This window comes from Halyomorpha halys, unplaced genomic scaffold (assembly GCF_000696795.3).
Source record: "Halyomorpha halys isolate HHAL.00 unplaced genomic scaffold, Hhal_1.1 Scaffold121.1, whole genome shotgun sequence".
NCBI classification, from domain to species: Eukaryota; Metazoa; Arthropoda; class Insecta; order Hemiptera; family Pentatomidae; genus Halyomorpha; species Halyomorpha halys.
This window is the reverse complement of record NW_027107242.1, coordinates 1,084,070-1,099,270: the sequence shown is the minus strand read 5'-3', so window position 1 is coordinate 1,099,270 and position 15,201 is coordinate 1,084,070. Positions and strand designations below refer to the sequence as shown.

The following is a 15,201-nucleotide window of genomic DNA, read 5'->3' as shown; positions in this document are numbered from 1 at the left end:
TCTTGCCAACAAGTTCTTAAGAATCACTGTATATTTTAGTTAATTGAAATTCCTAAACAAGGAGTCTGCAAAAGTTTCCTAATTTTTAATTTTTAATTTCCTAATTATTTTAATTTTTACATTCCTAAACTAATAAGTAACAATTACTATTCAAGCTACAAGGTTAAGGTCCGAATATATTTTTGAAATCCCTGTTTGTTTTTACAAAACACCAAATAAATGTTATAATGATCTAAGTTTAAGAATGAAATGGAATACCTCCTATATGTATGTATTCAATAACTTATTTCATCAGGAGGGTATGAAGAAAAAAAAAGGAATGAATTGGAATTAATCTATTTATTGTTGACAGAATGGATGCAGACAAATGTCGACTCACCGAAAGACGTGGCTAAAACTGAGTAAACTCGTTTCCGAGGTTGGCGATTCCAACGCACACACAGGAATAATAATGTCTGTCACCTATTTTACATCCTTAGTTGTGACGACGTACGCTCTTCTATCGTCCTTCTCTAGATTGGCAGATTACAACAGTCACTTCTGGGGTCACCTCGTAAGCACCTTGATAGGTTTTCTAAGCAACTTTGTTTTGTGCGACGCTGCTCATCGGACGACTCAAAAGGTAAATGTCAAGGTACGAGATCTTAAGAGTCTGAAGGGCACTTAGATTATATTTCGTACTTCTATTACGTCGATAGGTCTCATAAGTAAACCAAAATCTGAAAAATTTTAAATGAGTATTTTCATCCATTACCAGCTTTTCGATTGAATTAACGTTTTTTCTAAATTTGTTACATGGTTCCATAAGAGGATTTTTCAAAAGTCAGGATGTCTGTTATCTTCTTTTCAGACCCCTCGGAGGATTATCAGGGATTGTTAAGGATGAAAGATTAAGAATTAATGGGTTAGGGTGGTTAAGGATTTTGGAATGAGAAGACGCATATCTGTTTTGGGCCAATTCTGCAACGAATGGGATGTTAAGGTCTTTGTGAATGAGTTTATTTGTAACGTAATAAGGAGCGTCAAGGAATTTACGTAGGATCTTGGATTATAAGGATTGTATGCGGGAGGAATTTGATGGTTTGGTGGAGCCCCAGAGCTCAATTCCATATGTCCAAATTGGTCTGATTATCGTGGTGTATACTAATTTTTTGTAGTGAATGGGAAGTTTAGAGCGTTTGTCAAGTACGTTTTGTAGCAATCGGAATCTACGAGCAGTTTCTTGTTGTTTCAGTCTTGTATTTATTCTTAGGGGACATATGTTATAGAATAAAGTTATTTTTTCATTTCATTTTTCATTTAATTTCTTGTGTGTGGATTCCAAGTAAGTCTCTTGTCTAGATGGAGTCCTAAGTATCGAATCTGTGATATTAATTTAAATCGTTTTTAATATATTTTTAAAATATGAATTTTTATTTCAAGATGTCATTTTTAATAATTATTTTCGCAACCTTTTTTACATTTTAATAAGCAAAATTAATTAAAGTAGTTTTTCAGACATCCAAACGTTTAATAAATTTGACACACACGTATCCACTTACTAATAAATATTAAATTTAATAAGTTACATGATTTCTATAAGGATTATCATTGTTATTATATAATTGAAGAAAACAATATATCAGCTACTAGGCACTAATAATTACCTCCCTCTTTAAAGGTTATAAGTATAAAATTCAACAATGCAATTTTTCATTCAAAAAGATTTCTTTCTAATCTAATATGTCAGGCGAATGAAATTAAAATACCAATGAAAAAGTATTTAATCTTTAGGAGGTTTTCTATGTGTTAATATCAAAAATATTTTAATTTGATTCTAAGGTAAGATGTTTTTTCCCATGTCTGAAGGTTTCAAGAAATATCAGGGAAAACCTTTTTATAGGAAATTCTTCGATTAGATCATGGACAAAAATAAAGTTATAAGTTATAATTTTCGAATTCTGGAAGATAGGCAATGTAATTAATTAAAGAATTGTAACATACAATGTTATTCTAACCAATGATTCAATTTATTTAACTCATGCTAATAGATTATTTAATTTATAAACGGTAGTACTACTTAATATATAATGCTAAAACTGAACAAGGGAGCATGGAATAAAAAAATAATCCACTATTTGCAGCTTGGTCCAGAATTCAGTTCCAAGATTCTGGCGATGGATATGACGCATTTGAGTCAAAGCGAAGTTAACGAGGTAAATAATATATGTAAGACTATATAATTTTTCAATGAATTAATAATAATATATACTAATTATATTAACGATTCATTGGAGTGACTAAATGCATGTGTAACTGTCACAGACTAGGAACCGAAGGACTAACAAGATATAAAGAATACATTAGTGCTATTGACATATATTATATATATATATATATACATATGTATGTATATTAAGTTAAATTAAATTGTGTTTTGAATTAAATTTAAATCGCAATTCAAAATGATCGCTTCAACAACTTAAGAAGGTTATTTTTTATAAGAAAAACCTACAATTTTTCTATTAGAACTTAATATCTTAAAATACCTACCACACAAAAACAATTATCCGAATTATGTAAAAATTGGTGTAAATTTTCAGAAATTTGTTTCGTAATAGAGTGCTCTCTAAACTTTATAGTTCAGGAGAAAATGTTTAGTTAGTCAAGAGTTAAATACTAATAGAGGTTACAGTTTAATGAAAACTTTTTTTTTCGAGAATAAAATCACATGATTAAGAATTTATTTTGTGTTATTTCATGGTAACTGCTATAAATATATATGAGGAAGGAGTAGGTACAATCGAGGGGCTAAGATGGCAGGAAAAGTAAATCCAAAAAAGCGGGCCTTGTAATGTACCAAGGGCGTGGCAATGAAATAGGAGAAAAGAGAGCCAATCACTGTCTGCCTTCGGTTTCAGATTGCAATGACGGACAGTCCTATTAACCTCAACGTAAACCTTGTTTCCGTAGAAATGGCTTTTTTGGCTTCATTTTTGCTCTGATGGCAGATTTTTCTTGTGCGTTAGTAAAACAATTAGTTCTTTTCTTATACTACCATGACTATAATCATCCCTTACTAATATAGTGACTAATATTTATTTTGACTTACGATTACAGATTTGTTTGTTACTTCAGACAATGTCAGCACACCCACCGCTGATAGGATATCTTGGTTTCGTGACAATAAATAGAAATTTGTTTGTATCGGTAAGTAGAGACGATTCTTCACATTAAACAAAAAGCTATTATTAAATTTTAGAAATAAGTTAATCTTCAATTTCAAGTATTGATCTATCAAATTGAGCCAAATAGGAACATATAAATTAATATAGTCTTAACGATGAATGCATGCACAATTTAAAACTATTGACATAAATATGCATTTGTAAGATAAAGTGTACATAGATTAAAAAATTAAAACTGTTGTTCCTCATATTTTCAAACCAACAAAGAGAAATACAAGATGAGAAATGGAATTACTGAAGGAAATAAATTCATATATTTATTTTTTTTATTAATGATTTCACACTATGTGGCGTCCTCATTAAAGCCATGAACGCCTAATACCTGTGTATGAAATCCCACATAATTTGATATTCAATGTAAGTTTTGAGATTCAAAAGGGGTTGAATGAATAAAATGAAAAGTTTGTACAATATTTCCACACATGAACACTTATAATTAAAACAGCTATGGTTACATATATACATACGTATAAAGTACATATAATAAGAAAGCTACTTGATTGGGATTTTAACTACTAGTTACTAAAGATTATTAGTAATTAAATTAATTTTGTTTCAGTTTATGTCAAACGCAGTTACGTACTTAGTGGTGCTGGTCCAATTTAAATCCACTTCACCTCTGAATCCAATCAAGGAAGACATTACACAGTAATATTATATCTGTGATACATTATATGATATTATGACATTTTGTTGGAATTTTTTTTATACATTTCCAAAAATAAATTTGTTCTGCGCAGTAGAATATGAGTCTTTATGTCCCTTCTTGCAAGCAGAATGGAAGGGTGCCACTTGATTTTCATTTCAGAAATGAAAAATCCACTGACTTTTCTACCCTTCTATTTCGATTCCATCTTATTGGAAACCACGCCTCTCTTAAGTTAACAGGTAAAACAGAAATCTGAAGGGACATTTGGTGTAGAGGGAGCTATATATTAACACTCTCCAATATAAAATAACACTAATTTTGAGTAGTGGCTGAAGTCCAACATTTTTACCCTTTTCATTCTGCTGTGAAAATCTGACTTCAACTTTTTCGAATCACCTGAATAGATAATTGAAGTGGAGTGCCAGGAATAACTAAGTCGATAGTAATTCTTCCGTCTGAACCACTTGAGAGTACAATTCTTTAGAAAAAAAAAGAATTTTTTTTTTCTCTTGCATATTGGTTTTTTTTATTTTCGAATATTTCTTGGGGAATTCTATCAATGGGTAGATTCTCCATATGTTTGTATTATGTTACTATTTCACCTACAGCATATTTACTAGTGTATATTTTTATACAGTTGAAAATAACATTAAATAAATTATAAATAAATAAAATATTTCTTGTTTCAATGAAGAAAGGAGGAGTGCGAATTTGAAAGGAGAACACCGTACCAATATTTTATAAAGGATCATGTGAAGAAGAGAAACAAGAAATAGATGATCAGCCTAAAAAATATGTAGGCCATAAGCAAACGATAATCACTTGTTAAATGTGAATTATGCAAAAAGTTTAATTTTTTATAACTTTTAAATACCGTTTTAAGTTTAATTTCTCGGTTGTATAAGGAGAAATATGTTTACAAATTAATAAATAGTTCTTCTAATTATTCTGTATATATATATATATATATGTATTCCTCAATGCTCTGATATGTCTTTTTTACAAATAACAAAACATTAGTGAGAGATTTATTCTATCATAACATTCATACTCACTATATAACTTTTATTTTTTTGAATAACCTGTATATTAATGCAAATATTGATCCAAATACAGATTTTATGTTGAGTAAATAAGAATTATTTATTTATTTTATTTTTTTGTTGATAATGAGTATCTGTTTAGTCTAAGAGCTATGCCCACCAAGTTTCAAAATATTACGTGCGTCAATCTAACTGTTATTCTATCTTCTGATCCTTTTTATTTTTTGCCATCTTTCACTTAAATATTTTTAAATGCTCTATATATTTTCTTGAAAACACTAGTGACCATGGTTTAGCAAGGTTTTAACTGCTATAATCATAATATTTAGAACTTTAAGAGCTTCTAAGCTACAATTTTCTATTAAATGTTTGTCACAATATAGAACTAATTCACACTACTAGTTTATAATATTTTAACCGATGGTACAGCCACAATGATTCCTAAGGGGATACAATTTTGCCATTTAGGCATTTAGGATACATTAGGGATCTAAATCTTCATAGTTCTCGAAATGTATGTGAATTTAAAAAAAAAATGCATTAAGAGTAGTGTCACTGTTTTTGTCAACTACGAATTCCACCAACCTCAAAGATACTGACTTTTTTTCCCGAATAGTCCACAAGATATTTACTAGAAATATGTAGATGATTCAATTGGTTTCATTGTGGGTCATGCCAAAATTCATACAACTAAATAATAAGATCAAAATGAAATTTTATTAATAAATGTAGTAAATAATAATTTGTGTTGGCAAAATCTAAATACTTTCTAGACACAAACCTCATAAGAGTCAAATTTGTTGAAATATAAATACCTCTTCAGTCTGTATAGTGATTAAAGACGAAAGCGCTCGGTGGAAGCTAAGGTCGTGAACTTGCTTCCAAGATAACTGTGCATGCCAACAACCTGACTCCTTTACAGTCTGTTTATTCTGGTTTACTGGGTCTCCCTAGCAGGACATTGTAGTTCCGTTCTACATAATAGTCAATGTCAGCTTTGTTACGAGCTAAAAAATTTTTAAAAAAGAATGCAGTTTAAACCCTACATTTATTATTTCTCCTCACACGTTAATGGTATTGAATTGAATCATTATAGAAAATTAGTGTTTATTAATATTTATTTTTATTAAAATTGATTAATTTAACATTTATTTATTTAATACTGCATCTAAATTTATGGAATGTTGGTATTTATATTTTGTTTACTTATTTATTTTTCTAGTTTTAATTAATTATAGTAATTTTTTTAATTGTTTTTCTTTTGTTACCTAACTTATTCCTCTTAAGTACTTTATTTTTATTTAACCATTTTTTAAGCTTTTAATATTAGAGTGCTACCAATGGATAGTTGCTCTACACGCCTGTAACATTCCATTTTAACTAAGATCATATTTACTAAATGTATGTATGTAATATACAGTTCTAAATTTCAATAAAGATATTTAAAAAAAAAAAAAGCTTTTAATATTTTATTTGGATTATTCTTTCATAAAAGAACTGTTTTTGAGTTCAAATTTTCAGAAAGGTAAAAGTACTCCAATCAAGCTGAAGAAAATAAAAATAAATATGGGATACTTTCTTAAACACTTTATTTGAAATTCCATGGTGAATCTAATCAAAATAAATAAATATGAAAGAAAATACGACAGTATCATGGCTCTGATTTTTATTTCTCTTCATAGGTAGTAAGTTTCGGAAAAAAAAAAAAAGGAATGCTAGTTTTCACAAATGTTTAATATATGCGAAATTTATTTATTGCTATTTACAACTGCACATTAAAATACTTTTAGTAAATTTAATCTCAGTTATAATAGAGTTGTACAAGTGTGTAGAGAAACTAACCATTGGTAGCAATCTAATGACGTTTTACATTAATAGGTCTCGTATCCATCTTCTTTTCAGGCACCTCGGAGCATTTTCAGGATTGGAAGCAAGGTTAGAAACTAGTGGGTTTAGGTAGTTAGGGAGCTTATAATAAAAGGAATAATATCTGGTTCGGGCTAGATCGGTTACATAGGGAACATTAAGGTATTTGTGGATGATTTTATTTGTAATAAAGTAAGGGGTATTGAGAATTTTAGGAGGGATTTTGGATTGTAAGGATTGGATACAAGAGGAATTCGAAGGTTTAGTGGAGCCCCAAAGCTCAACTCCGTATGTCAAAATTGGCCTTATTACAGTCATGTTGATCAGTCTTTTGTAATGAATTGGAAGTTTAGACCGTTTGTGCAGTAAGTGAGGATGTAGGGCTTTTAAAAGCTATTCCTTTAATACTTGTATATTAATCACCAAGAATATTTTCATTCTTATTCTTTTCAATAGACGTTATTCCACTAATAATATTTAATCATGTACTTGCTGAATTTAAAAGACGAACTCGTTCCCTTGTAACAACAGTATTTGAAGAAGTTATAGGCACTCTGGTATAGAATCTTTAAGTGGTTACATTTCTCTGTATAATAATATTTTCTCTTAACCAATAACGTATATTATTAATATTTTTCATTAATTTCCTAGGTAATTAATAGACGAGTTTGTAGCTTAGTAAACTAAGCTAAAATAAGTGAATTGAAAGGCTCTGAGAATACGCAAATATGGTAAAAAAAAGATTTATTAAAATTTTAATCGTTTCATTTTGGGCTTTATAACAAATCGTAATCAAAATATCGTGATCTTATCCCAAAATCTTCCTGGATATTTTTTTTAATGTAATGATATTTATATTGAATCTTGGAGTTAAAAAAAAAAAAAAAATTTCTCAAATAAATCAAACGGTATCCTTGTTTAGTATCAACGCTCTTTATTATATTAACAGCTTATTATATATTTATTTGCAACAATTATAACAACAACATTATTATAACCTACCTTCAAATATGAATTCTCACCTCACATCAAAAATTTAAAAATGTTTTGGAGGCTATTCTGCCCAGTTCATTAATTACAAGTCAAAATCACCCTATGAAAAAGTCAATTAATAGATAATCATATTAAATAAACTTACCTAAGCATATGTTTAGCTACCTATTTTTTCAAAACTTCATTAATATTTAAAAACTTTTAATTTTCAATTAATCAACACTATCACTATCATATAAACAAATTATTTATAATTTTCCATACACTCAGGTCAGGGTTGTTATTAATTTAGTTCAAATTGCATTCTGGTCTCAATTTGTATTTATTCCAATTATTAGAATTCATATTAAAATTAATTGTAAATAGTAACAATTTTTCACATATTTTTCATAAATTTATTTTACTTAAAATCTCTGCATAATGTTGGTTTAAATTCCTTGTATCTGTTTTAAAATTTACTGTACATTGATGTTCTCCGATACATAAATTGACTCGAGTATTTTTCTTTTGGACATATTGTTTTCTTTATGTAAAATTATGGTGTTATCAAAATCAAAATTGTGTTGGTTTTTAGCACCAATGTTTTTTTATTAGGATCCTTTCCCTTATTTCTTGTATCATTTCTGTTTCGATATATTCTATCTCCCATCAATTGCTTTGTTTCACCTATATAGATAGCTGGACAATTTAAACACGGAATTTTATATATAAATCCCGATTGACTATTTATTTCAATTTTTTCCTTCAAATTGCTATAATAATTTTTATTTTATTGTTATGACTATAACATAATGAGTATTCATCGACATCATAATCTTTAAATGACTTCTAGATATCTTCTGATCAACCTTTTATGTAGTTAAATCCGTAATATTTCTTATTAATTGCTTTATTATTTACTACTACTTACTGATTTTTCTGTTAATTGTTATATAGTTATTATTATTACTAATTTTTAGCATACACATTTTTATAATTACTAAGTATTTTATTATTTTTACTTATATTATTAGTTAGTTATTATTAATTGCAACATCGCAAGGTACTTATTTGCTTTTGATATCCAAGTCACATGATCGATGTTTGGGAATATTCAGATTTTAGGGAGAATATATGTTATAGATAAATAAACATTAAAGAATTTGGTACTATAATAGAGATTAATAATGTATTAATATTTTCATAATACCAGTTTAAGATAAAATATATTTGAATTTATTTATATTCTAATTTATTTAATTACTTTTGATAATGAACCTGTTTCTTGACGGGTATCAGGTTTTACAAATCCAACATCAATACACATTCACTAATACACTTACCATAAGAATCAAGTACAATAAGAATAAGTTAATACATTTTAAGATAAAGATGAACTCCGAATGTGTACATTTATTTAAGGCAATATTCTTTAGAGGGTACGATGGATCGATGATTTAATTCACTTTTCTGATCAAATATGAAATGTAGATGAGAAAGACATTTCAAGGTGTTTCCTCTGGCACTCTTGGCAGGCACGGACATGAAGCGGCCAGCTCCAGTATTGGTATTTTATTCATTTATTTTTAAAAAAATTTCTACTATCAGGAACAGTAGAGTAATTTTTAAATTCATGGTACGACCATGCTGTGTAATTTTCTTTAAAATGGTTTAAAATCGTTTTTAATAACTTTCTAAAGCTCTTAAAAAGCTAATTTCTAAAGCTTCTAGACTTAGTTCGTTAATTTTTTTTTTTTTTGCCTAGAAGTTACAGAAATTTATTTATATATATATGGACATTTTAGAATATGCTACAGGTAGCCTACCTCCTCTCCGACAGCTATCTCGTTTACTGTGACAAGTACCGGTTATTCGAATTTTTTGGTATTTCTAGTAATTTTTGTTGAGTTGGATTTAAATGCCATTTTTCTGTGGAGACTATAAAGTAAATAGGTAAGTTGGGTATTAATACCTTAATAAGTAAGAATACTCTTAATGTAACAACCGATATGAATAGTATTTGTCTTGAAAAATGTTCTGGAACAGATCGGCCATAAAGAATCGGCTTACCCGCCAGACCATTATGTGATCCGTTGCTTTTTGTTACAGAATTAGTTATTTTGAAAATAACATTCTTTAATGCTTACTGACATAATTTGATTTATATGGAACATTGGGAAAAACATGGGGAAGGAAAATAATTCATATCGAAGTAAAAGAAAGCATTTTTGATTTTCTATAACACCATAATTTTACATAAAGAAAACAATATGTTCAAAAGAAAAATACTTGAGTCAATTTATATATCAAAGAACATCATATACAGTAAATTTTAAAACAGATACACGGGATTTGAACCAACTTATGCAGACATTTTAAGTAAAATAAATTTAAGAAAAATATGGGGAAAATTTTTAGAATTAATTCTAATATGAATTTAATAATTGGACTAAATAAAAAGTGAGACCAAAATACAATTTAAATTAAAATAATAATAAGCCTGACCTGAGTGTGTGGTAGGCTTTAAGTAGTTTGTTTGGATACTGCAGGTTTAATCTAAAATTAAAGTATTAAAAATTAATGAAGTTCTAAAAAAAAAAAAATAGGTAACTAGACATAAGGTTAGGTAACCTCATTAATAATTAATTTGATTTTCTATTAATTGACTTTTTCATAGGGTGATTTTGACTTGAATTTGATGACCTCGGCAAAATATCCTGTCAATTTTTTTTTTAATTTTGATGTGAAGTGTGAATTTATATTTAAGTTATGGCATATTATTAATAATAATGTTGTTTTTAAAATTGTTACAAATAAATACATAATAAGCTGTTAAATGTTTAGATTGTCCTTGAGGAAGGTCGAATTGGCCGAAACGTTGGACTATTTATATAATAAAGAATGTTGAGACTTAATTTATTTAATAGATAAATACCAGTCTCAAGAATTTGAATAAATTATATAAAAGAAAATCTTCAATACGTAAAATAAGCTTTACAGCTGAAACAATGAGCAACAAAAGAATGAAATGCGATACAAATTAAAAGTTAAGTAGGGCTAAAAATAAAAATTCAGAGTTTTGGGGGAAAATACCAACGGCGGAAAGCGGACGGGTAGATTTATTCGAGATTTTTCAACTCTGCCTATCTTGAAACCTAATACCTTGAATTTTGAGATCCACTTATTTTTTTCTAGTGTAAATTACAAAGATTCATAACTGAAACTAAAAAAGAACAATTGAACCTACTTGTTCCGTTATTTTCTATAATTAAAGTTTTACATGAATTTTATTTATAATAACAAGGGTTTCGATTGATGGCGATTAGCAGCAATAAGGAGGTAAGGTCTACTCAAAGTTATCAAAAAAGAAAACAGTTATTTTCCAATGAAAAAAAGTTTCAGTGAAGCTGGTAAAATGAATCTTATTTTGAAGCTTAAATGTCTTTTTCGATTACTGTTTAACACTCTTTATTGATTAACACAAACCATTATATGCACTAGCAACAATAATAAATAATAAAAAGCAGAATCTGTTCAAATCATAGTCCAGATACTTTACAAGGAGAATGAATTTCAGCTGCATATACTCCATGCAATGAAAAAGTCATAAGAAATTTTTATTTTTGCAAGGTTCGAGAGATCCACCCACACCTCACTCACAAAGAAAAACCCAAGCATATAAATAAATATCTACAAGAAATAAAACCACTTCTCATAATACTGAGGGTGTTCGGAAGATTTCCATTTATTTTCGAGGATGGTAAGTTTTAAACTTATGATTATTAAAAATCGCTTGAATACATTGATCATTTTTTTTCATGTGTCTGAAATGTTTTATTCCTTATTTTTTGAAAACTACTAAAATTTTCCACCTTGTAATATTATTAACATTAAAAGTCACATCGTTAAAATAAGTTGATCATGAACTAAGGATGAAATGCGTAGATTTAAGATTTTATGTACATATGAATTAATAATTTCTATTTTCAGATCGCGTCTTATTCAAACCGCTCTCTTGGCCGGTTTGGTACACTGTATTTCTAGTTGTACTTCAGCTTCTTGGGACTTGCTACATTCTGGATATATTAGTCTCGTTAGGTTTTTCAAGTCGAGGCAATTTTGACGATTCACTCTACTTTATATGTTTAACAGTTTCAGTAGTACAGAGCTTTGCTGTCCCCTTCACATATTGGTTTGAATCATTAAAATCACTGAAATATATCAATGATTGGTATCGTTTTCAGGTATTTCAGTTTCTTATTTTATTATTATTATTGATCATTATCTCTTGTAACCGCAATTTCTTCTCCCTTAGGAAGAATTCGGCAAGGACGAGTTGGACTTTGCCCTGACAAGAGGTATGAAAATGGCCGCTATAATTCATGCTCCCATCTTGTTAATAATGTTGTTCGGTGGAGCGTACCTCTTCAACGATTTGAGGGTCATCACATTCTCGCCCGTTCTCACAGCTATGGGCTCATTCAGTGCTTCATTGTTTATTTTTAGCACCACATTGTATGAGCTGAGGTCTGCTTCTAAAGTATTGTTGAAGAGGTTCATTGGAGTTAGTAGTGCCAATTGTTGACATCGACTTTTTTTCCTTTCTTATAACTATTACATTGTATAAAAAAATTTAAATAATTATAACTTTCATTATAATAAAACTCACAATGAGGTTAAATATAGTGCAGTAATTTCTATTTGAACATTTAAAGTTTTGCCTCTATGGCAGGTATACACACTTAAAGAAACAGAAATCAAGTTCCAAACAGAGGGTTTTGCAAAGAAATACTGCCAAGTTGTTTTAAGAGCAGGAAGTTCTATTCTTAAATATTGTATTAAAAGTACCTTTTATTTAATTGAATTTGCAGTATCTTAAACCACAAAATACTTTATTAGAAGTAAATTTGAAATTTAAAGGAATCTATTCAAAACTTATAAATCGTCATCAAGAATAAATAATTATTATTTTTATAGAAGACTAAGGCAATAAGTATTAGAGTTCTAAATATTCATTCATAAAATACATAGCACCAAAAAAACATTAACTAAGAAGAAAAATCAAATCATAACTATAGACAAAAAATAATAATAATAAAGTATTCTGACAGAATAATTTAAATACAAAATAAAAAAAATTCTTAACACATTCGCACTTATTAATAATTATTAGAAAATACTTTATATCTATTTTCAGACAGGATGCCGAAACATCCATAAGAATCGCATCCTCTGGTTGCGGCTGTCCAACTTGACCACAGGCTTTGGTGAGATCATCGGTCACACCGGTGTTGTAGCCTTAGTTCTTCTCTTCACTACATTCGTCCTTCTGACCTACAGCCTACTTTCCTTGGCTATCGACTATTCCTTCAACAAGTCTTTCTGTGCTCTTCTTTGCGCATCCTTGTTATGCATCTCTGCCCAATTCTTCGTGTGTGATGCAGCTTACAGAACGACCAAGGAAGTAATTTTTTTCAGCTTATTATTTATACCTCTATAGGCTTGTCATGTATTTTTCTCACACTAAAGTTTTGTTTTGCTGATGTTTGAATATTATATCACAATTTAATATTTGTAGCGAGAGAAACATCATTTTATAATATAAAGTTTGCTATTACTTACATTTATTAGATGAAATACACTTTAGTTTAAACATTTATGAAAACTGGTTCCAGTTCTTCATAGACCACTTGGTTTTCTTGTGCGTAATGATCACTTTTAATATCTTTGAATGAAATTACAATAACCTCTTTATTTATTTTATTATAATATTAACTCTAAGATAGTCAAAATTTGACTAATAAATTTAGATTTAACTAGCTCAGAAAATCTTTAAACTAACTTAGTGAAATTTGGTTTAGATTGGTGAGAAATTCAGCTCCAAACTAAATGAAATCAATACTTCGTCACTGAACCATAAGGATCAATTTGAGGTGAATATAAAACTATTTATAATAACTATTTTTATGATTGCCAATATGAGAGAATTTATTTTCATATCACAAAATTAATTGATTAAAAAATAATAACGGGAACAGCAATGTTAATTAGCATTCTTAAAAAAAGTCGTACATTTCAACATATATAACATGTACATGTCAAAGAGAAGTAGAAATTGAAGGTGTATGAAGAACGCCTTCAACTGAAAAAAATCTATTGAGTAAGTACATATTTATGTGGATTGCCAGAGAAAATAATTTTTGTTAAATCAGGTCAATAGATTTTGATTCGGAGACCTATTTAAATTGCAGCTATTCTTAGGTTCTTGCGTTTTTTTTTTTTTTTGGAAAAAGGAGAGTTGGGGTTGCAGATAAAAAAAGTAATAGGGGGTAGCTTCACATAACTATGTACATTCATGGAATTAAACTTATAATTTATTATAATATTATTATTAGTTATATCATTATTAAATGCTTGCCATTTTTTTCTAACTTATTACTTTAAACACAGATACAAACTATTACCTGATATTTTCAGATAAACCTTTTTATTCAAACAATGAGAACAAACCCACCAATTGTTCACTTCATGGGTTTTATGATCGTCGATAGAGCTCTATTCCTCAAGGTATAAATTAATTGTTTTGTTTTTTTTATTAAAAAAGAATAATATTAGGTAATATGATTATTTATTTTATTTTGTACAGTTCATTTCGGACACTCTTAAATATTTGGTAGTACTCATTCAGTTCAGAGTATCATCAGTTCCATGTTCTGTAATTAATGGTACAACAGAAGACTTCAATGAACTCTCTGTATATTAGTAACAGTGATGTAAACAAGTTAAATTAAGGTAACCTTTAAGAAGTAATAGTTAGTTAATAATGGTTTAATAATAAATAATATAATGTATAATCAATTTTAGAAACTTATTGTGAAATATAAACTATTACAATTATTAACTAGCTGTTATTATATGATACTATAATCCGATGTAGAATGATTGTGTAATTTGTTAAAAATAAATATTCGAAAACTTCTCTCCTTTCCTTTCTCATGTAGTAATTGAAATAAAAATTACTTACAATTTTTACGTGTAATGATAATTTGTCTAAAATTATTTATATTGTCTTCTAATTTCAAATGATATAATAATATGGTAAATATTAATGTGACCTGCCTTTTTCTGTAGGTATTTTAAGCACTTTATATAGCTAGCGTAAATTTATTAATAAAATGTATAAAAATATTTTATGTTTGATTATATATTGACGCATAGTGTATATGGAAACAAATAAGGTGTTTTCATATTGGTGACTTGTGAAATATTTGACAGTAGTTGCTAAAATTTTTTTTTTTTTTTAATTATTTATTTATTGTAATTTACAACTGTACAAAATAATACAATAGGTAAATTTGTAGTATGTTTCATATACACTTGAAAATATTGGGAAGGAACCACCCATTGGTGGTACTTCAAACATTAATTTAAACTAGAAGGTCCC

The 15,201-nt window shown here is 28.3% G+C and overlaps 1 protein-coding gene across 1 annotated transcript in view; it reads left to right on the top strand.

The window, feature by feature from the left end:
• Positions 1 to 14,560, top strand: part of LOC106678057 (uncharacterized) — a 21,178-nt gene extending 6,618 nt beyond the window's left edge. The window contains exons 5-16 of the mRNA XM_067045537.1: positions 353 to 634; positions 2,124 to 2,195; positions 3,100 to 3,189; positions 3,787 to 3,875; positions 6,441 to 6,444; positions 11,388 to 11,517; positions 11,748 to 12,001; positions 12,073 to 12,321; positions 12,955 to 13,221; positions 13,619 to 13,690; positions 14,235 to 14,324; positions 14,404 to 14,560. Of these exons, the coding sequence (XP_066901638.1) occupies positions 353 to 634; positions 2,124 to 2,195; positions 3,100 to 3,189; positions 3,787 to 3,875; positions 6,441 to 6,444; positions 11,388 to 11,517; positions 11,748 to 12,001; positions 12,073 to 12,321; positions 12,955 to 13,221; positions 13,619 to 13,690; positions 14,235 to 14,324; positions 14,404 to 14,520 (1,716 nt within the window). The 3' untranslated portion in view covers positions 14,521 to 14,560. The remainder of the gene's footprint in view (positions 1 to 352; positions 635 to 2,123; positions 2,196 to 3,099; positions 3,190 to 3,786; positions 3,876 to 6,440; positions 6,445 to 11,387; positions 11,518 to 11,747; positions 12,002 to 12,072; positions 12,322 to 12,954; positions 13,222 to 13,618; positions 13,691 to 14,234; positions 14,325 to 14,403) is intronic.
• The last annotated feature ends 641 nt before the right edge of the window (positions 14,561 to 15,201 follow it).